The 23,170-nt window shown below is 42.9% G+C and overlaps 2 protein-coding genes across 9 annotated transcripts; both read left to right on the top strand.

Annotated features, from left to right (window-relative positions):
• Window positions 1–761: 761 nt before the first annotated feature.
• CENPQ (centromere protein Q) lies at window positions 762–6,799 on the top strand. 6 transcript variants are annotated; one of them, XM_055714724.1, is made up of 9 exons: window positions 762–829; window positions 1,733–1,859; window positions 2,583–2,640; window positions 3,260–3,374; window positions 3,641–3,709; window positions 4,933–5,062; window positions 5,328–5,447; window positions 5,722–5,799; window positions 6,238–6,799. In XM_055714724.1, exons 2-9 carry the CDS (start codon window positions 1,737–1,739, stop codon window positions 6,364–6,366), a joined length of 822 nt encoding a protein of 273 aa, XP_055570699.1. In that variant the 5' UTR covers window positions 762–829; window positions 1,733–1,736; the 3' UTR covers window positions 6,367–6,799. The 6 variants fall into 6 exon arrangements, with proteins under 6 accessions (XP_055570699.1, XP_055570698.1, XP_027664474.1 ...); XM_055714723.1 differs by having other exon boundaries at window positions 784–822; XM_027808673.2 differs by lacking the exon at window positions 762–829 and having other exon boundaries at window positions 1,688–1,859; window positions 2,586–2,640; window positions 3,263–3,374.
• Window positions 6,800–10,041: 3,242 nt separating this feature from the next.
• GLYATL3 (glycine-N-acyltransferase like 3) lies at window positions 10,042–22,708 on the top strand. 3 transcript variants are annotated; one of them, XM_055714721.1, is made up of 6 exons: window positions 10,042–10,690; window positions 11,140–11,247; window positions 12,467–12,593; window positions 13,313–13,439; window positions 14,327–17,216; window positions 19,572–22,708. In XM_055714721.1, exons 1-5 carry the CDS (start codon window positions 10,613–10,615, stop codon window positions 14,931–14,933), a joined length of 1,047 nt encoding a protein of 348 aa, XP_055570696.1. In that variant the 5' UTR covers window positions 10,042–10,612; the 3' UTR covers window positions 14,934–17,216; window positions 19,572–22,708. The 3 variants fall into 3 exon arrangements, with proteins under 3 accessions (XP_055570696.1, XP_027664469.2, XP_055570694.1); XM_027808668.2 differs by lacking the exon at window positions 10,042–10,690 and having other exon boundaries at window positions 10,770–11,247; window positions 14,327–17,203; XM_055714719.1 differs by lacking the exon at window positions 10,042–10,690 and having other exon boundaries at window positions 10,770–11,247.
• Window positions 22,709–23,170: the final 462 nt, after the last annotated feature.

Below are 23,170 nucleotides of genomic sequence, written 5' to 3'. Positions count from 1 at the left end.
AGGGATGATACAAGCTGCAGAGGCTCATCCCACTATGCATGGGATTGATGTGGGGGATTAGCTCTGTAACTCCTGGAAGCTGTGAGCAACTCTGTTTCTGCTCTCCATACTCTATCCCTGCACTTCTCTCCCCACCTAAAACCTTTACAGCTTGGCTCCAGCGCCAGCTCCCTCCTCTCTGCCTCACCTCCTTCATGATCCCCTGGCAACACACGCTTCCCGGCCACCTTTATGAAAAAATCTGCATAAAACTGGAAAGCATCTCCATTGCTGTTATGGTGCGCAGCAACACGCCCCACGCAAGTGCTTCCGTAACATACACGCCAGGCGCTGCACACGTACAACACACAAGCAGCACCAGAGCCCTGCGGCCGGGATGAGAGCCCCCCCCCCCCCCGCCCCGTTACCCCCAAGGCCGCCCAAACCCACGCCCCTCCCCGCAGCCGGCCCGCGCAACGGCTAGGCAGCACCGGCCACCCGCCCGGCAGCCCCACAGCCTCCCTGACAGGCCCGCCGAGCGCCCCGCACCCCCTGCCACCAACACGCCCCCTCAGCGGCCAGCAGGGGCGGCACAGGGGCTGGCCCCAGGGGGTCGCGGCCCTGCCCGGCCGGGGAACGCGGCTGGCTGAGGACAGGCCCCGGCCCCCGCCACTCGGCGCTACCTGCTCCCGGCCCCGCCGCCGCCTCCCAGCGCACCCCGCAGCGCGCATGCGCGGAAGGCCGCGCCGCGCCGCGCCCCTCTGGCGGGAGGTGGGAGCGCGCACTGCGCGTGCGCTCGCCTGCGCGGGAAGGCGGGGGGCGGCTGAGGCGGAGTGAGGCGAGGTTAGCGGTGAGCCGCCGGGAGGTTTCGTGGGGGTTCCCGCGGTGTTATCCGGTAGCGGCGGGGAGCGGGAGTTTGGGGGTCTGAGGGGGTCGTGGGTGGTTCGGACTACAGCTCCCGGCGTGAGTGTGGTTCGGCGGGGCGGGGCGGGGCCGGGCCGCGGCCGTGGCGGGCAGCGTTGCGTGGTGGCAGTTACAGTCCGCGCCTCGCTCTCTGCGGTGGGTTGCAAATGCTGTCCCGGAAAGCCGGTACTGGAGGCGGGTGTTATTTACCTGGCGAGCCGTGACGGGGTTTCCGCGTGAGGGAAGAAGTGGCCTGAGGGGATGAAAGGAAAACTGAATACATCTGAGTCGTCATGCTTAAGAAAGAGAAGGCTACTGGGATATAATGATTATTCTCTTCTGCGTGGCTTCTTTTTTTCTCTATAGTGAGTAAGAAAAGAAGCTACAGGATTAAACTGCAGCAAGGTTAGGTGCTAGGGTAAAAAGTTCTAGTAATGTGATAGCCACGCTGAACTGCGCTGAATGATTTAAGAGTTTCTGTTGTTGGATGCCTTCAAGAACAAATTAGTCTGTTTTCAGTGCAGTTACTGTTGTGTTGCTATTGCTGCCATTTGGCATATGGACTTACTGGCTTTTAGGTTTAGAAAGATGTGTGGAACATACACAAACATTTGTCTAAAAGCCAAATAGAGATGCTTTTTTCATGGTCCTACACTGGGATAAATATGCAAGATTTAGGTTTTTAGTTAAAAAAAAATGCAAACATTTGGGCTTATTTAGCATTGGGTGTTTCTGTCATTTTGCTTTTTAATGTATGCTTTGTACTGTATGGATTATAATTGCTGGATTTTAATTTTGGTTTTGTTTCTTCCGGTTCCATTTGGCTTACATGCCACTACACATCTTACAGTAAAATGAGAGGGACTGCTTGTTGGGTATCAGCAAAAAACTGGTTTACATCAGAAAATCAGCAAGGGCCATCCAGCAAAACAAAAGGAACAGATGGAGAAGGAAGACCAAAAGGACAAAAAAGAAAGGTAACCATTATTTTGGATCAAACAAATTAAAAAAGTAATGAAAGAAAAAAAAAGAAGCGTTTTTTGCCCAGTTTTTACTGGCATTTATAGAGAATATTTCATTAGCTAAATGTCGTCCTCTTGAGGAAATGTCCAGTGTGAACAGATCTTTTGAGTCCCACTGCCTTAGCTGCTGTCTGGTTTCCAGAATTTCTAGTTGCGTGCTACCATGCCTGTGACAAGTAGAGGGAAGCATTCCCTGGTTATTAATGAGAAGGCAAGCTGGCTGTGCAGTTCTGAAGAACTGCATAGCATCTCTTTGAACAGTCATAAAGTCACAGTTCACTCAGCTCAGTGTATTAAGTTCTGGAAAATATTCTATGCGTGTCTCAGGATTGTCCTAGGCAGCTTTCTGTTGGCGAGAGCTTGCTTTACCTCTGAACTTAGGAACAGTGTCATCTCAAGATGTGGATGGATAGCCATACGTTTGTGTGTTCCTTATTTCATGACCTCATTCTTGGATTGGGAGGAATTAAGACAGGGAATTGCTCTCCTTAACCTGCATAAGATAAATTACTGTTTCACAGCTCAAAGTCTTTTTTGAGGTCAGTGTCAACAGCTCTCTGTCGAGCACTAACATGCTTCCACAGAACATTTATAGCAGGTTGCTAGTAGTAGATGAATGGTTGAGCAGCAGAGGATGTTGCAAAATTATCACATTTGCTGTACATTTTTTCTTTTCAGCAGGTCACTCAGACGGTCAAAAGGAAAGCTAAGGAATACGGGGACTATTCCCCTGCAGGTGGGATTGTATTCTTATGTTTGTCTTGTACAAATCCAGTGGTTTGAAAAAACCACTGAAAGTAGAAGTAACTGTAATGTTGAAACCATGGATGTCTGAGATGTCACTGAAATAAGTTTCAAAGTTTTCTTTCTGGACAGTAACAGTGGGTATTTGCAATACAGTCTTAGCCAGTGTGCATTCATATAATATGTGTTGTATATGCACGTATTAATCATATGCTTTTGTTTGCAAGTAGTGTTCTTTTGTAAAATTCACAGAATGGTCGGGGTTGGAAGGGACCTCTGGAAATCACCTAGTCCAATCCCCTGCTAAAGCAGGTTCTCCTAGAGCAGGTTGCACAGAGTGGCATCCAGGTGGGTTTTGAATGTCTCCAGAGGAGACTTCACAGCCTCTCTGGGCAGCCTGTTCTAGTGCTGTATCACCCTCAAAGTAAAGAAGTTTTTCCTTGTATTAAGGTGGAGCTCCCTGTGCTGCAGTTTGTGCTTGTTGCCCCTTGTCCTGTTGCTGGGCACCACTGAAAATAGCCTGGCCCCATCCTGTTAACACTCACACTTAAGATATTTGTAGACATTGATAAGATCCCCTCTCAGTCTTTTCCTTTTTTCCTTTGTGTTAGCAGGAGAAGGTCCTTCAAAAAAGGTGAAGCTAACCAGTGCTGAAATGGCATCTTGGCAGACTCTCTCAGAGAGCAGTAGGTGGTTTCTGGAAACTGTAATGGATTCAGTAATACTGTGAGTGCCAAATATCCTGGCGGTGGCTCTTTGTTTCCACAAGGAGTAAAGTAAAAATCATAACATTGCTTGAGCTGGAAAAGCTTTGGAGCTTTTTTTTGGGTAATATGGTTGGCTGTGTATATTTTTGTCCAGTATAATATAATAATTTCTATGTGAAGCTGGGAAATTTTAGCTAGAGAAGTTACAACTCTGTTACTTTATTTGATGAGTTCTCTGTGCTTGCAGGCTTTGTGATGAAAATTCTGCCTTTATTTTCTTTCCAGATCTATTTTGTGCCAAAATAGTGAGAAAAAAAAGAATGTTCAGAAGCACCTCAATTTACTGAAAGAAAGGTAAGAAATCAAAATTAAAAAAAGAAAAAGGTGAGAAAAGTGATTTAGTTTAGCTAGTTGTTTTGTACCATGCTTACAGAATTGCTCCTGGGAGCGATCATTTAGGAAATCTTGGAAAGGAGAGTTGATGCAAAATCAAGGAGGGAAATACCTTGACACTGTGTTGATTCAAGTCAACAAGGAAGAGTTGTTGGAAGACCCACTTTAACTACTTCTATATGAGTAACAGAACCTGGGAGGTATTCTTAAGAGCTCCTTGAATCAGCTTTGTACTCTACCCAGGGTTTAAATTTTTGGGCAACTATTTATTTTATTCTCATTTTATGGTAGTGGCAGGAGCAGATACAGCTAAATCTTCCTAAATGCTAATTCATTTTGTGACTGTTGAAGTTACTTCTAAGAGAAGTGAAATTTTGTGTTGAGGCATAACTTGCAGCCTTTTTGTTTCCTTCTGGGAGTAATTACATATGCTTGAGTGTCTGAGAATTTTTTTTGGGGGGGGGGGGGGGTATACCAGGATTTTACTGACATAGAGCCTGAGCTCATACGTCGCTTTCTTTGTGTGTACAGTACCTCAAGACTCAAACATGAGGAGCTAGTTTCTCATAAATGGTTTTCTTTTATTTTTTTGTTTTGTGATTTGTGACCTGTTTAATTTCTCAGTTGCCAAACTCCTGCAGTCTCATCTGTGATGCACAGGAACTCTGGCAGTTTGGTGTATCTAACAGCTTCAGATCCAGCTTGGAAGGATTCAGGTCTTCTTCAGAATCAGAAGGACCTTTGAGAGCAAGCTAAAACACTTCCCCTGGCATAAAACTATGTCACGTTTGATTCTGCTAGGATAGTCTTTGCTTGGAAGCAGTTAAAATTGAATATTTTAGAACTTAGTTTTACTTTGAAAAGCAGAACAGTCAGAACTGGGTAAATATTACAGTCAGGGAGTGTTACAGGTCAATGGGATAGAAACACCACAATGTCAGTGTAATAGTAAAGGTTGGAATGGTGGGATTTCTTGATCCTGGTTCCTTCCTTAGCCATATATTCCACGTGATTTTGGAAAACAATTCAAGACAGCTTTTCTTCCTGTCTGGATCCTTTTACTTCACTGGCAGCAATTGGGCTGAACTGAGATTAGTTTTTCCCCAGAAAAGTCATTAGGCAGTTTTCTTCTTGCTTTGCAAAGTCATCCAAACAAGTCATGTTTTCCTTTTTCTATAACAAAGGGTGCTGAGATTTTTCAAGACTTTGAAGGTGCCCCCAGGGAAGCTGGGCAACCTGAAGAATGTCCTGAGCCTTCTAATGGCAGAGAAACAAATGCTTGAGACAAATGAAGAGTCTTTGATACAATTGCAGGTATGAAAGGCAAGGAAGGGAACAAAAGTATCTTACCCATCTGCTGCTGCTCAGGGTGTGTTGTAACTTTTTAGTAGACAGGCTGCTGGCTATGTCTGTGCTGTTGTGGAGGAGTTGTCTATTCATTGTCACCCACCCTTGCAACAAAGCAGTGTATCTTTTTGAACTTTTAAGTGACTCAGCTGATGCTGATGATCAGTATCTTATACACAGAAGGCTCACCATCTCTAAATTCTGTTCTGGTTTTGTGTCTATCTTGTCTTAGGAAGAAATAAATGCAGCTAAGCGATCAGCAGAACATACCAAAGAAACTATAAGTGACCTGCAGTACAAAATTCAGGTGCTCAAGAACCAGTTAGAGGAAGATGAAAAAAAGGCCAGGAAGGTATTTCATTTCCAATAGATGCTGCTGCACTCTAACCTAGAGGAATGGGCTAGCTTCCAGCACTGTCCCGTACAAGCTGTTTCTGCAGAGTGTGTTGTATAAGGAATGCCGTATTTGCCTCTGGGAAGGTCTCTTTTTTTCTGTCTTCCCAACCTCAGTTGCAAAATTAAAAAGTTTAGTTCTCAGAAGTTGGATAATAACAGCTAGTTTTTCCTTCTTGTGTGCTTGATGTGTGATTTTGGGTTATTTTTTTACTCTTTTTTTCCCTTTCTAGATATTCCAGGAGAATAGCAGTGGAGCACTTCACCTGCCAGAACTCCCCAAGCGCAGTTTACAGGCACCCATTTTGCAGGTGAGCATGGAATATATTTTCAGAGACGCCTGGGCTAGGAAAAGGAAGGCAACAGAATGTGCTTTCATCGCTTAACCTCTGTTGGAGGTAGTGCTGAAATTCTGAAGTATCTGAAAGTTCTCTCTCTTTTTCTTTTTTTTTTTTCTTTCCATTTAGACCTGTATGCTTATGTTTTTAAAACGGAGCAAAACCCTAGGAAACCTGCCATTTAAAGGATCCTGTGCCTTTTCCTAGCAACCCTGTGGTCCTAGAGAACCTGTAGCCATTCCTGAACTGTATCTCTCTGTAACTGATGGAAGGAAGGCTGTCTTGTTCTGGGTCTTTGAATCTTTTTATTTTAGCTGTATTTAGGTACAGCTAGATGGCATGACAGTGATGTTTCCGCTGGACTCGGTGGAAGCCTTTTTCTTTTTTTTTGTTCTTTCTTTCATTCTTTAGGAAGAAATTTTGAAGATAAAAAATCAAGAAGGTCTTTTGCAGGATATGAACACTATCCAGCAGTCAGCTGACTTGAAGAACATATTAACCCTCATTGAAAAGACCTATGAGAAGGTGGACTTCCTTTGAAGATGACCTAGGCCAGCATGCTGTGTTACTTGAAGCAGCAGGATGCTGATCATGGAAACAGTCTTTTCTTCCTAATGGCTTTGCTGTTGTGACTGCTGAATTTTGGTGAAAACACTTTCTATGAATATTGGTATATAAATCAGTAGATGCATTCTGGGACTCTAGTGATTTAAATAATCAATCAAGGTTTTTTTGGACCTGTGATGACCTCTAATGGTTATATATACTGTCTTAGGAGAAGGGAGGGAAAGGGATGCTGGGTTTATTTGGGCATTTTTTATAGAACAAGGCAACTTTTTCCATTACATTTGAACTTTTATATCACATCTGTAAATCATTTAAGGCAATCTCTTACCAAACTAACTCTTGTTTTGGAGTTAAATCCTCTTTAAAGCTGAAACATAGTAAACGTGGTAAAAATATGATTATCTAATGCTCAGTTGCAAATCTGCTATTTGACTTTCTTAAAATTATTCATTTCCCTGCCATGGTGGATTTTTATTAAAAAATTATCAAATGCATGAGATGCTTCCCCCTCTGCCATTTTTGTATTCATTACTTCAATAAAAAAAGACATTCACACTTGGTTTATCCCACCTCCAAGGTATGACCACCCCTCACCGAGCATGCGCTTTCTATTTTTTATCAGCTGTATCTTTAAACAAGAAGCGAGAGAATTTTACACCAATCAGTAATATAAGAATGTATGCCTACAGTCACTCAAGCTCCACCTGAGAGTAAAGAAAAGTATAAAAGGTGAATGAATGAGCGGAGAAGCGGGGGAGCACTCCATTGGAACTTCTGGGATCAGTCAATGAGCTGAACCTGTGTTCTTCCCCCCGTAGGGACACCTGCTGGGTAAGAACTTTGCCTTATGAGCACTGAATAACTAACTCATGGTGGCTGTTATTAGTGATTATAGTTTGGTTGTATATCACTTCAAGCTTGTTTTTGCAGACAGTCCCTACCACCGGCAATCACAAATCTGGTTTTGTCACTATTTTATATTAATAAATAGTGTTGTTCCGTAAACTGTTAGTATTAGTCCTTCATGGGCACTAGCAGTTGCCAGCCATGGGTGACATAACCAAATCAATCGGGAAGACTCGTTGAGGGGTCCCCATGATGCTGTTGGTGCATTTTCCTAAACAAGTCAATCGAATCACCCTCCAATCCGGTGGGACTGTTTGGTGAAGGGCCCCTGTAATGGGACACTGCAGACTGGTCGGGCACAAGTGTCTCTGCTTTCCTGTGGCACTGATAGATCAAACACAGGGGTCGAGGAAAATTTCCCCGCTCCTGCCTTCCATGTGACACCTTGTAAATGCAGTGTAAAGCTGTTACCAGCAGTGGAGGTGCTGCATTACAGGGCTGGATAGTTGTGGAAGCAAGACATAATTTTATTTTTTCCTCCTCACGTGGGGTGATTTTGTGATAGGCTGGCTGTGGATGTCATTACTTCAGGGTTGTCATACGCACTTGAAGAGAACAACATAAAACAGGAGCATAAATCCAGCCTTTTAGGATGTCTTAGCTCAGCTTCCTTGGTGGTGGATACCCTTGAGCAGAGCTGCAGAATGATCAGATTGTGGTTTCTGATGAGATCGGAGGACTCTTCTAGTAGCAGGTTCACTGTTGATCGGTGTGTGTGTAGCTGTAAACTTGTGTGATTTGACCTGGGAGCATAGGGTACTCTTCAGTTTCACAGACCTTGGCTTCAAGTAGCTAAGTTTTAAGCCACAGATAAGGTAGAGCAGGGATATCAGTCTGTATCCCGTATCAACCCTTCCTCATGTTCAAAGGAAACATCTTTCTGCATCTGCTCTCCCGTAACAATTGGATGTTCCTTCTTTATTGGCTCTTCTGACTTGTTGTTGTTAATTTAGGTATTTATGTATTTATTGTTGTTATTTAAAATTGTGTTGTCAAACAACACAAACAATGTGGTTGTCAAGTCCAAATCAAAAGGACAGTATGGGTTAGTATCATCAAACTGGACAGACTGGAACAACTGAAAAATCGGTCAAAGGGTGAACAGGTCTGCCGCCTCAAAACGACGCTTGGGGCCGCTTGGCTGGGTTCGTTTTCTCTTTGGCAGAATATGTCGCTGTTTATCTCAGGCTCTTATTTCCTTCATTGTATGAAGCTTGCCACTGGGAGTGAGAACCGACTACTTTAATTTCACTACCACTAAGAAGAAAAAGGATAATTATAAAGTATGTGCAAAGCAGATAATTTACTGGTATGAATGCAAAGAGATCAAGTGTCTTAATGAAAAAATTAAAGGTTCTTGCTAGAGCCTATACCATTGCACAAGCCTTTCGACACTTTATTAACTAGGCTTACAGAGTCCCTCCTCTTCTGAAGGTGTGGCTGGATCTGGCTTTTATTTCCATGCTCCCCAAAAGAAAGAAAGAATAAAGCTTTTAGGAGTAGTATACCGGTTTGGAACAATTTGGATCAATGAAATTATAGTTTTAAGATTCTGGGCAAGGGGTCTCATCATTCCCCTTGCAGAAGTGGCCACAAAGAGAGTGCATTTTATTGTCTCCTCACTTCAAGTTCACCATTGCACTTTGGAAGGACAAGCTACAAGACTGAAAGCAGGTAAACGATCAAGTGGTCTGTCGGTGCAGTATTTGTTTTCAGTCTGAACGTTCCTCTAGGCATAGAGGTATAAGAACTGTCCTTAAGTGAAAATAGCTGTATATTCAAACACATATCAACGCTGCTTTAGGTGTAGTTGCATGTATACTGCTGTGCTGTGGCGTAGGCAGTTGTTTCTCTGTTAAAGCCTTGTCGCCTGGAAACCGGAATAAATGTTTCAAACCAAAACAACCTAGAAGTAAGGTGCATGTTATGAAATACAAAAGCCTTTAGAAAAAAATATACGCCATGCATTCTGTAGAATTAAACAAAATAGGAAAACGGCCAGATTGGCACATTTTATTAAGGATAAGTGAATAAAAGCCTTTTTCTGTGGGTAACAGATCAGACATAGCAGTTGTCTTGGAAAGACTCCTTGACTTAACTCAGTAGAAAATCAACTATGAGGTTAATATATAGTGCTGACAAGGTAAGCTGTCAATGCTAAGACCCTTCAACATTTGTAGTATGCCGGTGCTTTTTATTTCCCTTAAAAGCATAGGAAAATCAGATCGAGTAACACCTGGTTGTTGTCTTACCTGCGATCTGTCTGGTGGATCAGTACCTCTGTAGTAGCCATATAGGGTCTAATAAGTGAACATGGGAGCTGAGGATGGATGACCACCCAGCCCCCTGCCACAGGATGTATTGCTCCATCTGTGATCCTGAGGTGGCTGCTTGCAAGATGTTTGTTAGTAGTAAGGTGGGTACTTGATGGCTGCGATAATTTGTAAAGGTACGTTAAGATGTACAACAAACTGCAGCAAAGGGAAATGCTTTTAAGATTAATTCATGTGCATTTAGGAAATAAAAGAGAGGATGAAGGATGTGGTACTTCTGAGAAACCTTAGAGTTTGAATTCTTTCCTTGGGCTTCTTAAGTGAAGATAGATTTTCATTGCTTCTTGGGGTTTTTTTTGGTTTAGGGTTTGGGGGTTTCTTCAGGTTTTTTTGAGGGGGGTAGGTTCCTTGTCTTTTTTTTTTTTTTTTGACAGACTGTAACTGTTATTTTGGATGGGCTAGTTTAGATTTACAGCAAAAGTGAAAAGAAAAAAATTACCAAGGCAAGGCAGCTGTTTCACAAATAGGATTTGTGGCTGTCATTCTTGCAGTAACTCCTCTGCTGAAGAAGTTATGCTGCGGGATGAGCTGTCCCAAATCATAGCCTAAAAAGTTAAAGGCTGAATTAACATAGTACATCCAGGCTTCAAAAAAAAAGAAATCAGTAGAATGTATTTTCACAGGTTTTACCAGCAAAAGCTAACACGATTTTGTGGGGCATATGTGAGAAAGCCCTCTTTTTGAACCTATCTGTAAGTGACCTGCCTGATGTTGCACAAGAAACCTCGTATAGAATAACAGATTAAGCCCAGGATTTTCTGACTCCAACTTGGTCTGCCGAACACCATTCCATCTTGCTGCTCTGTGCACATCCAGATATTGAAAAAAAACTATTCCCAAAACGCTTTCCATAGGAAAATGGAAACAGGGCATTTGTGGGAGCTATTGTATTTTATGAAATTAGCAATTATGCCACTCAGTCCCTCCACATTATTGCTTTTCTGAGTGACTCTACCTTGTGTGTGTTCCCAGCAAGAAAGATGCTGGTGCTCAACTGTTCCACGAAGCTGCAGATGCTGGAGAAAATGCTAAGGTGGAGTTTCCCTGAGTCCCTCAAGGTAACACAGTGCTGAGATGTTGTTTTCTGTGGAGTTTCCGTAAGTGAATCGGGACATTTGTTGGGGAACCAGAGTTGTGGGGAGAGGGTTGTGGTTTTTCTGGACAGACTGGTATCTGCTGTATAGATGACTACACCTGAGATACCTGTTTGGCCCCACTTACTAACCCAAATCCACATACTTAAGTAAAGAAAGAAGCAAACTGGTCCACCTCCTCTCCAAAGTAATGAAGGCTGGCCTAGTTAGACAATGGTTTATCTTCATGGTGATATGCTGTACTGATGAATGTGTAGGTATCAACCTATGATGTGGGGTGTTTGTGTGTGTGTATGACAACCTAAATGTGTGCTTTCAGCTCTATGTCACTGGTTCAGCCTCTGGTTTATAGCATGTGTGCCACATTAGCAGGTCTCAAACTGCCTGTCTCCTCTTGGCTCTCCATCCTGCAGGTTTATGGAGCTGTGATGAACATCAACCGAGGGAACCCCTTCAGGAAGGAGGTGGTGGTGGACTCATGGCCAGATTTCAAAGCTGTTATTACCAGGCCGCAGAGGGAGGTAGATTGACATGTTTTTGCCTGTGTTTCTGAGAGGTAGATCCAATGCGACTGTGGCCTCCCTCTCAGCTTTCCGAGAGCTTTATGGATGGAGCTAGCTTTATCTGGGAAGTGTGTAACAGGTGGAGGTGTAAAGTGTAATAGGACATCCCAGTGGGTGCCAGCACAAAGCCCACTATAGGGAGTGCTCTATCCTGAAACATTCTGCCTTGATTTTAGCATAACCAAACTTATTTCTGAAGTATACAGCTGAAGATTAACTTGCACAGCTTATGCGGAGACACATTTTACCTGCACTCATGCCACTTGACCAAAGTTTCCAAGGATTCTTTTGTCTTTCTAGCCTTTGGACAGACAGAAAAAAAGAGTTTTTAGTGAGGTTGTGATAGGGCAGATGTGACTACAAGGTGAAAGAAGGGTCCTTCTGCAGTCTTTTAGTCTGTAACAGGCAGTGTTAAAGAGAAGCTGGGAGTGAACAATGTCTTAACCCCCTCTGTCCACTGTGATGAAGCAATCTCTGAGTCGCACGCATTTGTGAGTGCTTCCCCCATGCCAGGCTAGGAAACAAGCCCTTGGTGATGTAGGCTTCTATGGGGTACTGTTAAATCCTTGGCATTGGGATTAATTTGTCTTTCAATTTAGAAAGAATTAAATCCTTGGGAAAACCAGCTCTCCTACATCAGCAATCCAGGAGTCAGCACAGGACATGGACAACCCCCAGCTGGAAGTTTGGACCTTTCCAACCTGCTTGGGAGACTAAGAGAGTTTAATAGTATTGATGAGGCCAGCCTGTGCTATTTCAGCTCTGGGACAGAGAACAAGCATTGGTACTATTTTGTTTACCAGAAGAGATGAGGTCTAAACATGTTGACCTTGGCAACCAAGTAACACAGTGTAGTTTTTGGGGCAACCAGCAGTAGAAGTGAGCTTTGAACAATGAATTAAGCAAGAATTTCAAGAAATTGCCACCAGGTTTGGGTTACTCTGTCTTGGGTACGTGAGGCCTTACTACCATTGCTGTTTTCTGCTAATATGACACTGTGGAGAGCAACAGATATTTCTACTGTCTTGCTCGAGAGTCGCTACTGAAAATGTCCTAAAAGAAGCCAACCTGAAGCTTTGGAACATTCTTTAGATCTCTGGGGTTGTCCTTCTCCAATGTGAAAGACGTATGTGGGAAGGGAGAGAATTTTTAATACTTCCATATTTTTTCTCCTTAGAATGAGATGGATGACCTTGACCATTATACCAATGCTTATGCAGTTTTCTACAAGGAGCTACAGGCTTACCAGGAGCTACTGGAAAACCCAAATGCAGTCAACTGGGGACAAATTTTTCAGATACAAGGTACAGTCCAGCCTTATTTGGTTTAGAGGAAACAAAACAGACAAAGCCTTCACGGAGTGTAGATCCTGCCATTCTGCTCTTTAGAAAGGCTTTTTTTACTCAAGTAAAACACAAGATCTAGGATATGGCTTTTCTAGCTTTTGAATTTTGTCTATATCATATTCACTGTTACCATTTCAAGTTCTGTTTTTAATTAGATGAAGCTATTTCCTTGTCAGGAAGGCATGTTTGTTGATGTTTAATTTTGCTACTGGCCATAGGATTCTGTAGACAACATGCAGACTGAGGTGAGCAGTAGTTAATGTGGTAATTAGAGGCTTAGTTAGAGCCAGTTTTGAAAGCTGAACCCAGACAAGACCTAAATGGGAAATAACATGTGCATTTTTAACGTGATTATGGATTAGGTGATTCCTTCATGACTGAAATCCTTATGTTAGGACTGGGTAATTCACTGTGGCTCAAACAGAGGGTAGAAGTTCAATGGGAAGGTCACTTGGAGAGGGTCTGTGTCCTCATTGTTCTGGTGGTTGGATTAGATGAAAAGTGTGGTGCCTTCTGACCTTCATGCATGTAAAGCCAGAGTGTGGAGGGAACATAGCCAATAATTTTGGAGATTTCAAATATCTGGCTAGTTCCATTTAAAGTGTACTATTGAACTTTATTTGCCCCCAAAATGCTTTCTTTTTAAAGTGTCTTCGTATTTATCTTTGTATACACAGGGCTCCAGGATGGAATATGTGAAATATCCAAAACTGTGGCTTTATCTAAGCAGGTAGATGTGAAAATATCCTCTTTCCAGATGGTTATCCACTCAGACCCGGACACGCTGCCAGATGTCAGACCTCAGTACGTTTAAGCACCCCGTGTCATTTGTTGATGTCATTACTATAGCAATATATTTCCTGAAAGTATATTTACATCAACAATGTCAGGAAGACTGCTGAGCTTTCTCTGTGACTGGGTCAAAAACCTGACTAAGGAGTTACTTGGTAAAGAAGGACTCATTCCCTTAAATACTTACCAATATTTTTCCTTAGTCAGTCTATCACCTTGGCCTTTTTACGTTCCAGAGTAGTCCCCATCCCCTCCTTTCATCATGAATCGTGGGATCCACAGGTCTGCTTTCCACCTCCTTTGACTTTTCCTGTGTTAAGGCTCCTTAGATTTGATAGATGGATCTGGGACTCCCACAGTTTGTTTTTCACAAGAGAGCTTTATACAACTGCTTGAAGCCTTCTAAGTTTTCTAACATCCCTCTGCTGGCAAGACATTGGTCTGACATCACAGCAGAAGGATACGGAAACAAGAGGCTCCATTACGCCTGGAATAAATTTCTCAGCAGTGGATTCAAAATCCAGAGGGAATCTATCAGTCTTGGAGGCTGAGAGACTGGAAAACAAAACCTTTCCACTCCCCTGTGCTACCTAATATGTCACTGAGGCTCCTTGCCTTCCTTAACATGTTCTCCACTCTTCCTGTAAGGAACAAGGTGCCTCTGGAACGTGTTGTGTGGACTCAGGAGCTCAAACTCAAACTCTAAAATGGGGTGGTGCTGCCCTCTATAATTATTTCCAAACTTCCAGCCTAATGAAATCAGCTCACTTTGATTCCCCTTTCTGATATAGACCTGGAAATCTATTTGACTGGAGAAGGCAGCGTTAAATCTAGTGCAGTTGCTCGGAGAATGTGAGGCACAGCTTTCTGTCTAACACCCTTTGTGTACTGTCTCTTAGGATGGACCCTAACTTAACGTTGGCTTGCCTGGACATCTCCCATGCCAGTCTGCTCAGCAAAACCTGGTCACGGGGAGACAACCCAAGGTGCCAAAAGTACCTTGCTAACCTCATTTGCTGCTTCCCCAGTGTCTGTGTCTTGGATGACAATGGGTACCCCCTCTCCTGGAGCCTGACGGACCAGTTTGCCACCATGATTCATGGTTATACTCTTCCAGAGCATCGGAGGAAGGGCTACAGCAGGCTTGTGGCTACCACTTTAGCTAAGAAATTACATAGCTGTGGCTTTCCAGCACAGGGTAATGTCCTGGAGACAAATATACCATCAATAACATTGTTGAAAAGCATGAATGCCCAATTTCTTCCCTGCCCATTTTTCAGAGTGATTCATACACCTTTTCAGCCAAATCTTACTTATAGCCAAACCTCACAAACCTCTACATTCAGATCAACTTTTGTGCACTGTGGGAGCACTTCGATGGAATTTAATCATTTAGGTGAGATCAGAAATCATAGAGTTTCCTGCATAAGCCTAAAATTGAAGCTATTAACACTCATGACTTCTCTGCTCAGGCAAAATGGCTCATGGCAAATCCAAAAGACTTAGGAATGGTTATAAGTTTAATAGTTTTGTTGTAATTCAACTGTAATCATACTGCTTCTGACTGAAGAATTATTCCTTCTGTATAACCATTTCCTGGGATATATACAGCAGAATCCTTGGACATCTCTAACCCCATCTTTCTGTCCTGGTATAAGTTCTCAACTCTCTCCTTTCCCTAACATGGCCTAAAAAAATTAGTACATGAAATTAAGAAGCAGAGAAACTTGCAAGGAGCAATCTGAAATAAAGAAATCTTTATAAAGAAGTCTTTTAAGTCTGATACAAACAAGTTCTATCTACTGTGTGTCTCCTGTATGCTCAAGACAAATCTATCTATCTATCTTCCACTCGTGGTAGAGCTAAACGTCCAAAGGCTGGATAAAAAGTCTTGTAGATTCTAACTTCAGCACATAGGTGTTTTATCACAAGTCAGGACAGCTTGCTAGAAGTCATTTCTATCAATTCTATCAGTAAATAACTCCAAATGCTTTTCAGATGCTCCTTCCAGGAGTGGAAGTAAGTCTCGCTATTTTCACACCAGCCTAAAAGCTCACTTAAAATTTGGCAGAGGCTGTGATACCTATATTGTCCCTCAGTCAAGTGTCCAAATATAGACATGTATTGGGAGCAAAACCGAGGATGCTATCACTGAAGGCCATGGGAGGGCAGATGGAAGTCATGTATATGCCAAAGCTGATAAGACTTTTGCACAGGAACCTACTAGGGGGATAATGACATGACTAAGGTTGTTCCTTGAGCAGCACAACTATCAAAGACAGGTTGCCTATGATATAAAATACAACAGAGCCTCTATTCACTTGGCTGAAGGCAAGTAGTGCCCTTCCTCATCAGAAGGCAACAAATCTCTGTATGTCACATTTGTTAACCCTGTGCAGGTATCTCCAGTGCTGCATGGTGTCTGAAATGACGCTAAAGGCAGGGTTCAGTCACTGCTGAACAAACCTAAGTCTATTCAGGTTGAGTCAAATTGTTGTCTAGGCTCCACTGTCTGTATTCAGAAGAATAATGAATAACGACAAAGAATAATGACCACTGACTAATGACAGTGTAGATTAAACCTCTACTTACTTGCCTAGGCATGGGTGTCTAGTCCAACTTTAGGCATCTTAGAATATTTGATATACCTTTCTGACATTCAGAGGCCCAGTGGGAGACCAACACTCTTCTGGGCTACTCATTGAGCATCAGCTGTCATAAAGCATCTCAAAGATGCTCAAAATACTCAAGAGCTAGCCAACTGAATTATGTCACTGGGGCACATACAAACACTTGCAGTCAGACACCGAAATTTGTGTGCCTGAATTTGTAGCTGAATCCTGCCAATTGCACATGCTTTTAACTACCAGCATGTGTCTTGAGGTACCACCAACACGCAGCATAGGAAGAGCAGCTCTGAAATTTTTTCTTGCTGGAGGTCATCAACTTCTGCTGATCGAGGCAGTTGATTCCAGAGGATGTTCATAACTTTTAGTATTTCTGTTGGATCCTGGAACTGTATAAATTACTAGTCTGAACCACCTCTTTCAGCACCTTGCAGAAGATTGTTTAAAATGGGAGGACTTTTGTTTTACAGGGCACCTGGTCCAGTACACTGACTCTCTTTTATATTTTAAGAATCACTAGACTTTGTTATTTAGTCAGTATTTCTTAGCTTTCTGTGTTACAGCATGTCTATTTACAAATATATCCCCAGAGAAAAGTGAAGCGGTAATGCAGTGGTGATTGTCTAGAGATAATTTGCTGTATGAGCAACTTGTCACTGTCGTGGCGATTGCTTCTACAACACCACACCAGTGCCTTCTGCTCATGGCAAAACAGAACAATAAGCATCACACCATGCAAGCTCATCTAAAGACTCTGCATCTCAGCCTGAGATGTCTGCCAAAATCAGATCTCTGCTGGGAAGCAGAACAGTGGGAAGCTTATTATACCATCCTGGAATTTAACTTTGACCCGGAGAGGTACTGTACTTTCTGTTACACCCACGTATGTACAAATCTGTATTTGGATCCACCTGGATTAAAAATCAGATTGGATAAAACCCCGCACAGTCTGTTCTGACTTCATGATCTGACTCTGCTTTGATGTCCTGCAGTCCCTTCCAGCCTGAATTAGCCTGCGGTCCCCTGAGCCTGTGAACTTGTTGGCATTCTCATTTGGCACTGCAGTTTCACACCCGGGATTTGAATGGATGTGACTGGAAGCAGGATGTGACAGCGAAGGGGATGAATGCCTGTGGATGCTGCTTTCTGGTGAGTTTACTATGTATGTCTAGCATTTGGTGGATATATCTGTGAAAACCTGTACCTAGCACTGCTGGTAAGGTTCCTCACAGACCTGAATTAAAAGCTTAATGGGAACTATTAAGATTTAGCCTTAGGCTTGTGGTTTTCTACTGAACTGAAAGGGGCAATGATTGCAGCACCTCACAGAGTCAGGTCCAGAATAAGAGAAGTCCGATTTCTTTTTGAGAAGGAGATTTACTAAAGCCAGAATGAGAACCTGTTTTGCCAGTCCCACCTGGCGAAGGAAGGTGAGCAGAAAGGTGGGGGGCAGACAAAGGCAGAACAAAGAGTACAGGTGGTGGGAGGGGACCCTGTAAAGCTGTGCAGATTTGTTCCTGGATTTGTCTGGGAAACAGCAAAAGGGAATGAGAGAGCCACGCCGTGCGGGGAAGGGAAACAAGATTGGAGGGGTTAGACCAGGGGTCCTCAAACTTTTTAAACAGGGGGACGGTGCGCGGATGCAGTGACAGGTAGTCATCTGCAGCTGCTTGGTTTCCCCCCCCAACCCCTGGCGGATTGAGGACCCTGGGGGGCCGTGTCCGGCCCGCGGGCCGTAGTTTGAGGACCCCTGGCGTTAGTGTTGGAGAAGCAAGGTTAGGTCCTTCTCTCTACTTGAGAGAATGAGCCATGAGCATCAGAGAAAGCACCTTAGAGAACCAAGCCTATGGGAAGGCTCTGAAGGGACTGGGGAGGAACCGTGGGGCTGTTATTGTTTTCTTCTGATTTTTTCTGATTTTTTCTGATACTGCTAGCCAGGGTGTCCTCAGTCCTATGTGAAAGCTAAGTAATTAGCTCCATTACTGTGAAGGTCTAAGGCAAACAGCATATGCCCAGGAGGTACATTATAGAAAGCATGAGAGGAAAAAATTCATTCTAAACACATTCAAGTAAAAAAGCAAATTGTTTAATACCCAAGATACTTTTTCTTCCTCCAAGGTTTGCCTGTCCTCAAAGCTGCTGGCTTGACTTATGTCAGCACTGTCACTCAGATCTCCTTTGATTCAGGCAATGTGGACTAGAAGCATAGTGGCGGCATACCGCTGGCCCAACAGCTGCCAGGGAACCTCTGAACAGCAGCTGTCAATCTGCTAGAAATTCAAATAACGTGAGCTCTGGCTTCACCTAGTTTCAAAGCTTGACACAGCACCTAACTGGTTGGCTTGCAGGGTTTCTTCCTTGCATCCTTTGGCGTCACCAGCAATGCTATCTAATGGGTTAACTAACAACAACCTGGGTGAGTGAGGAAGGTAAATAGTTTATGGACATAGACCTTTGGAAGGACTGGATAGCTGCAGGTCTGTGACCAGGTCATGTTTGACATGGGCTAAATCCAGTGTGTCCCTGACAGGATGACAATGGCAAGCACTTCCCATTGCTAAATACATGCCTGGAGCAGAGTAGGAGGCACGTGTCCTTTTAGGGCACAAAGGATTTTAAATTATCAGCAGGTCCTGGACTAAAAATTCCAAAATTTTCTAGAAGGAGGGCAAGAAGTTGAATTGAGACATTTAACATCACTGATGTTCAAATATTATTATTTTAGCTTTCTATAAGAATGTCACTTGTTTGTGCGGTGCCATTTGAAAGTATGTGTACCTGAGCCACTCATACAGGGCTGGCAGATTTGTTTTTTGGAAAACCAAGCTATGCTTCAACTTCATCAATTTTTAAAAACTGAATATATTTTTTGAGCGAGGCAGGGATTCCTGGCAGGAGGGAGCTATTGGCATACAACAGCGAATTTCTGCATGACCACAGAAAAGTGAAAATTGTAGGAAACAGCAGTGCTTTTGTAGTGTGTGAGCAGGTGCACAGGTATATACACTCCTGATTCAAAGGCCAATCTGGGTTTAAGGCAGCCTAGTATTTTAGGATAACTGAATACATAAAGATTATAATCCTTAGTATTTCTCAAATCCAGGTAAAATCTGCCATTGCCTTCAATAGGGCCAGATGCCTACCTCTAGATTCTTTCTCATTCAGCACGATTAGACCATTTTTGCAGAAGCTGTGAAGGTCCTGCATTTATTGAGAGGGAGAATAATTTCCAGGTAATTACATCCAGTGATTATTTGGTTTGAAGACAGAAAACAACCGTTTGATAAACAGAGATACCTCAGCAAAGAGCCTGAGGTGGTCATGCAACATAGGAACCTGCCATATGAAAGGCAGAATTTTAGGCTGCTCAGGCAAATAAAGGTCCTGGAACAAAAAGCAGGGTCAGTTCAGACAAGACTGTTGACTTTTTAATTGAAAACCCTCAAAGTGTAATCAGCACAGGGAACTCAGTGAAGCACTAACATGAGCTTTGCTGCTTCTATTTTCTTGCCTTCAGAAGGATGTTGATGGGAAGAACTTAAAGTTCTCATGGAAGTGGATTTATCTTCTTCGCTTACTCCTAGAAGTATTGCCAGTTAATGGAATGTGAAGAGAAGATGGCTTTTCCTTCATCAAAGAAAAAGTAACATACCGGGGTCTATGGACTCAGTACTGGAGCAGGCTGTGGCCACAGTCTAGACATTCTGATGCCTTTGCAATGGATTTTCACAGAGGCATAGATGATCTTTGTGCCTTTCCATAACTTTTCTTTTCTGGTCACGGTTTGTATATTAGTCCTAAAATGATAAGAATTCTTCATAACTGGGATGATCCCTGCTAATTGCCAAAAATATTTTTGAGATAAATCAAAGATTATATGGTAGTGTGATAAAAGGGCACCTACAGTAAAGAGAATGAATCATGTAGTATTTGGAGTTTACCTCCTATTGCACTTCTAGGTGGAGTTTGGTTTATTATATGTCATTCTGCATCAGGGTTGAAGTTTAGATAGAAAGGACCATCATAAATGCTCATTGACTGCATGGTGGGACAGTAGGAAGAAAAATAAGGTTTACACAAGCAATATCTGGGAGGGCTGCTCCTGATCTGTGATAAGCAGGTTTCCAATGACATGTAAAGGCTTTGGTCTCTTCAGTGTCTATTCCAGAAACTTTTTATATTTCATAATCAATGGAAAAGTCAGGACAAGCAATATGCACATAGTAAAGAGGTGACCTTCATCAGGCATGGGGAGGGAAGAGTCCCCTACACACCCTGTAGTGATTATTCAGTAAACAACGATGCTCTTCGCACCAGCACTCGGCCAACGAGCCCTGACATGTCTGGGTGGCACCCTGAGGATGCCTGAACCAAGGGTACCACTCAACTCCCATGCTACCTACAGGGAGAAAGCAGACACGGAGGCTTGAAGCAGTATCAACCTAGGGCTATTTCGACTTTCAGTCAATTTTAACTTTCTCTTACTATTGCCAGGAGGTGGGAGCTTTCAGACCGCTCAAATTTGCAGACAGTGTTTATGCAATGTTTAATAGCAAATCAGAAGGTTCATTACAAAAGCACCAGCTGTTTGCCACGAGTGCATGCTTTATTTATTGAGGTTATCCATTTACAGAATGTTCAGGAAAAATCTTAATGACCCTCTGGACTCAGGTCAACTTGGCTTAAGGTTTTCCTCAGAAGTGATCTGCTATAACAAGTACACAGAAGTTATTTCTTTGCACATGGTAAGCTGTGTCAGATGTATCTGACACAGATGTATTTGTGAAATAAATTTCCAGGGCTTTTTGATTTGCTTGTAGCATTGTTGGCCTTTCATCATTGGAAGAAGGTCAACAGAAAATATCAGGGAAATGAGAGAAATACTTACAAAAGATTAAATTGCCCCTTTACAGCTGTCAGTGTCATGTGGTGGAGGGAAAGTTGCTGTTTCTTCTCAGAGTGAGAAGCAGTCAGTCAGCTGGTCTGTCAGACAGGAGTGTGCCCAAACTGTCCATGGAAACTGGGCAGACCAACAAGACTAAGTACTTTTCTAAGTATAACTGTGGGCCTTTTTGGTGAACATCAGATGTGAATGAATGTCCTGTTTGTAGTACAACTGCGTTCTGCCTTGTCCTACCATGTGTGGGTCTTGCCTGTAGAAGTTCCAGCCTCCATAACGGCGTTCATCCTGGTGATCTCACAAACTTAAGCAACTGTGCAATAACTCATGAACAATCTGACATTGCCATTTTTCTGATGATGTCCACCTTCTTCTAAGTTAGTAGAGACCTAGAAATGGAGGTTTGGCCTCTCCAGGGCTGATGGAAACTGGCAAGAAGTCAAGACTAGGGGCCTGCTGTGCTCATGAAAAAATAATTTATTTTCATCATTTTGTTTCCAACGTTCCAAGTGAAAAAACAGTGTTTAAACTGAGTGGCTTTGTTCTGAAATGTTAGAGCTGGGAAAAGACTGAAAACCCCATTGTACTGGGTCTGGCCAAGCCCCATAGCAGCCCTCACAGTGCTGTGCTTGTATTGGGGGCTGGAAAGGTGGGGATATCACACCAGTGGTTTGACTGCTGCTGCGCAGTGCTCCCACAGCACCAAGGCTGTCTCGCCAACCTTCCCCCCACACCACCACCACCACCAACAGGCTGGGGGTGGGCAAAATCTTGGGAGGGGACTTAGCCAGGACAGCTGACCCAAAATGACCAAAGGGATATTCCATACCATATGATGTCTGTTCAGATATAAAAGCTAAGAGAAAGGAGGAGGAATGGGAGGCATCCGTTATTTACTGTGTTTGTCTTCTGGAGCAAGTGCTACAAGCAGAGCAGCCCTGCTTCCCAGGAAGTGCCTGAACATCACCTGCTGATGGGAAGTACAGAATAACATCTTTTGTTTTCCTTCACTTTAACAAGTGCAACTTCTGCTATTGCTTCAATAACCTGTCTTTATCTTGACCCACAAGTGCTTTTTTTATCTTATTTTCTCCTCCACATTTCTAATGAGGAGGGGAGTGCTAGAGCAGCTTGGTGGGCACCTGACATCCAGCCAAGGTCAACCCAGAACATCCATTCTGATCTGATTCTATCTCTGAGGATAAATATGTGGAAAAGCCTCAGATGGTAGGTTAGTTTAGGTCATGTGAATCAATATGTATGCAGATGTTTAAGTAAGATTAGCTGATTTGTACATACAGAAACACTCAGGAAAAGACAGTGCGATTGTATCACCTCCCACCTCTTCATGCAATGTGATCATGCTTTTAATTATCACTTTCTTTCTATGGCTTCATAATCTTTACTTATAAATAAATGTGGTTTGTTTCAAGGTTAATAGGAGCAAGAAATGGAAACATCTGATTTGTTTTGAGTACTTTAATGATATCAGAAAGAACAGCTTCAGCAAATGAAACATCATCATCAACTTTAGTATCTTTTCTACAGTGATTGCCTTTTTCAAACCTTGTCTTCAGTGGAACACCCCTATAGTTTCATAAGTGTTTTTAATGTTTAAAATTCAGGGGCAGAGAATTAATTATTTTTATTATTATTATTATTCCTGGTAAGGCTAAATAAATTGTAATTTTCACAGATATTTGCTAACTGATAAAAAAAGTCACCTTCTCCAAGTGCAAACAGCTCAGAAGACAGACACATATAAAGCTGCAAGGGAAATGTCCTGCAAGTTACTTTAGCTTTTCTCATGGGAGCCCTCGGTTGAATAACAAGAGAGGCTGTGAGGATCTGGAGTACTACAACTTCCAGCGCAGCTCTGATTTTTTTTAAAGTGGTTCCCTCTGAGATGCAAAATTATGAGGATATGTAGTAGCACAGTTGGCACTTCAGAGAAGATAACAACGTGAGGATACAGAGCTCAATAAGCACCATGAAGATATGCAGCAAAATTCTAATATTGTATCTAGCAAGGTTTAACCATCCTTTGGCATTGCTGTTATGGTCTGTCCTCTACTGGAAGTGGACAAAACTGTATTATTTAAAATAGCCAGGCTGAAGGACTGATTTAGAGACATCTATAAATTTTTGCGAAAAGTGAAAAAAAATAGGCTTCTGTCACCATTACACCTGTACCATCCTCCGTGGTCACAGGAGTG

The sequence above is a fragment of the Falco cherrug genome, chromosome 6 (assembly GCF_023634085.1).
Source record: "Falco cherrug isolate bFalChe1 chromosome 6, bFalChe1.pri, whole genome shotgun sequence".
In the NCBI taxonomy this organism is placed as follows: Eukaryota; Metazoa; Chordata; class Aves; order Falconiformes; family Falconidae; genus Falco; species Falco cherrug.
Note: the sequence above shows the minus strand (reverse complement) of the source record. Positions and strands in the feature narration are given on the sequence as shown.

Coding starts and splice junctions, on each gene's coding strand:
- CENPQ (XM_055714724.1), top strand. CDS start 1,737: ATGAGAGGGACTGCTTGTTGGGTATCAGCAAAAAACTGGTTTACATCA. Junction 3,710..4,932: donor CTCAATTTACTGAAAGAAAG/GTAAGAAATCAA, acceptor TCTATAACAAAG/GGTGCTGAGATTTTTCAAGA. Junction 5,448..5,721: donor ATGAAAAAAAGGCCAGGAAG/GTATTTCATTTC, acceptor TTCCCTTTCTAG/ATATTCCAGGAGAATAGCAG.
- GLYATL3 (XM_027808668.2), top strand. CDS start 11,032: ATGTGTGCTTTCAGCTCTATGTCACTGGTTCAGCCTCTGGTTTATAGC. Junction 11,248..12,466: donor TTACCAGGCCGCAGAGGGAG/GTAGATTGACAT, acceptor TTTTCTCCTTAG/AATGAGATGGATGACCTTGA. Junction 12,594..13,312: donor ACAAATTTTTCAGATACAAG/GTACAGTCCAGC, acceptor TTGTATACACAG/GGCTCCAGGATGGAATATGT.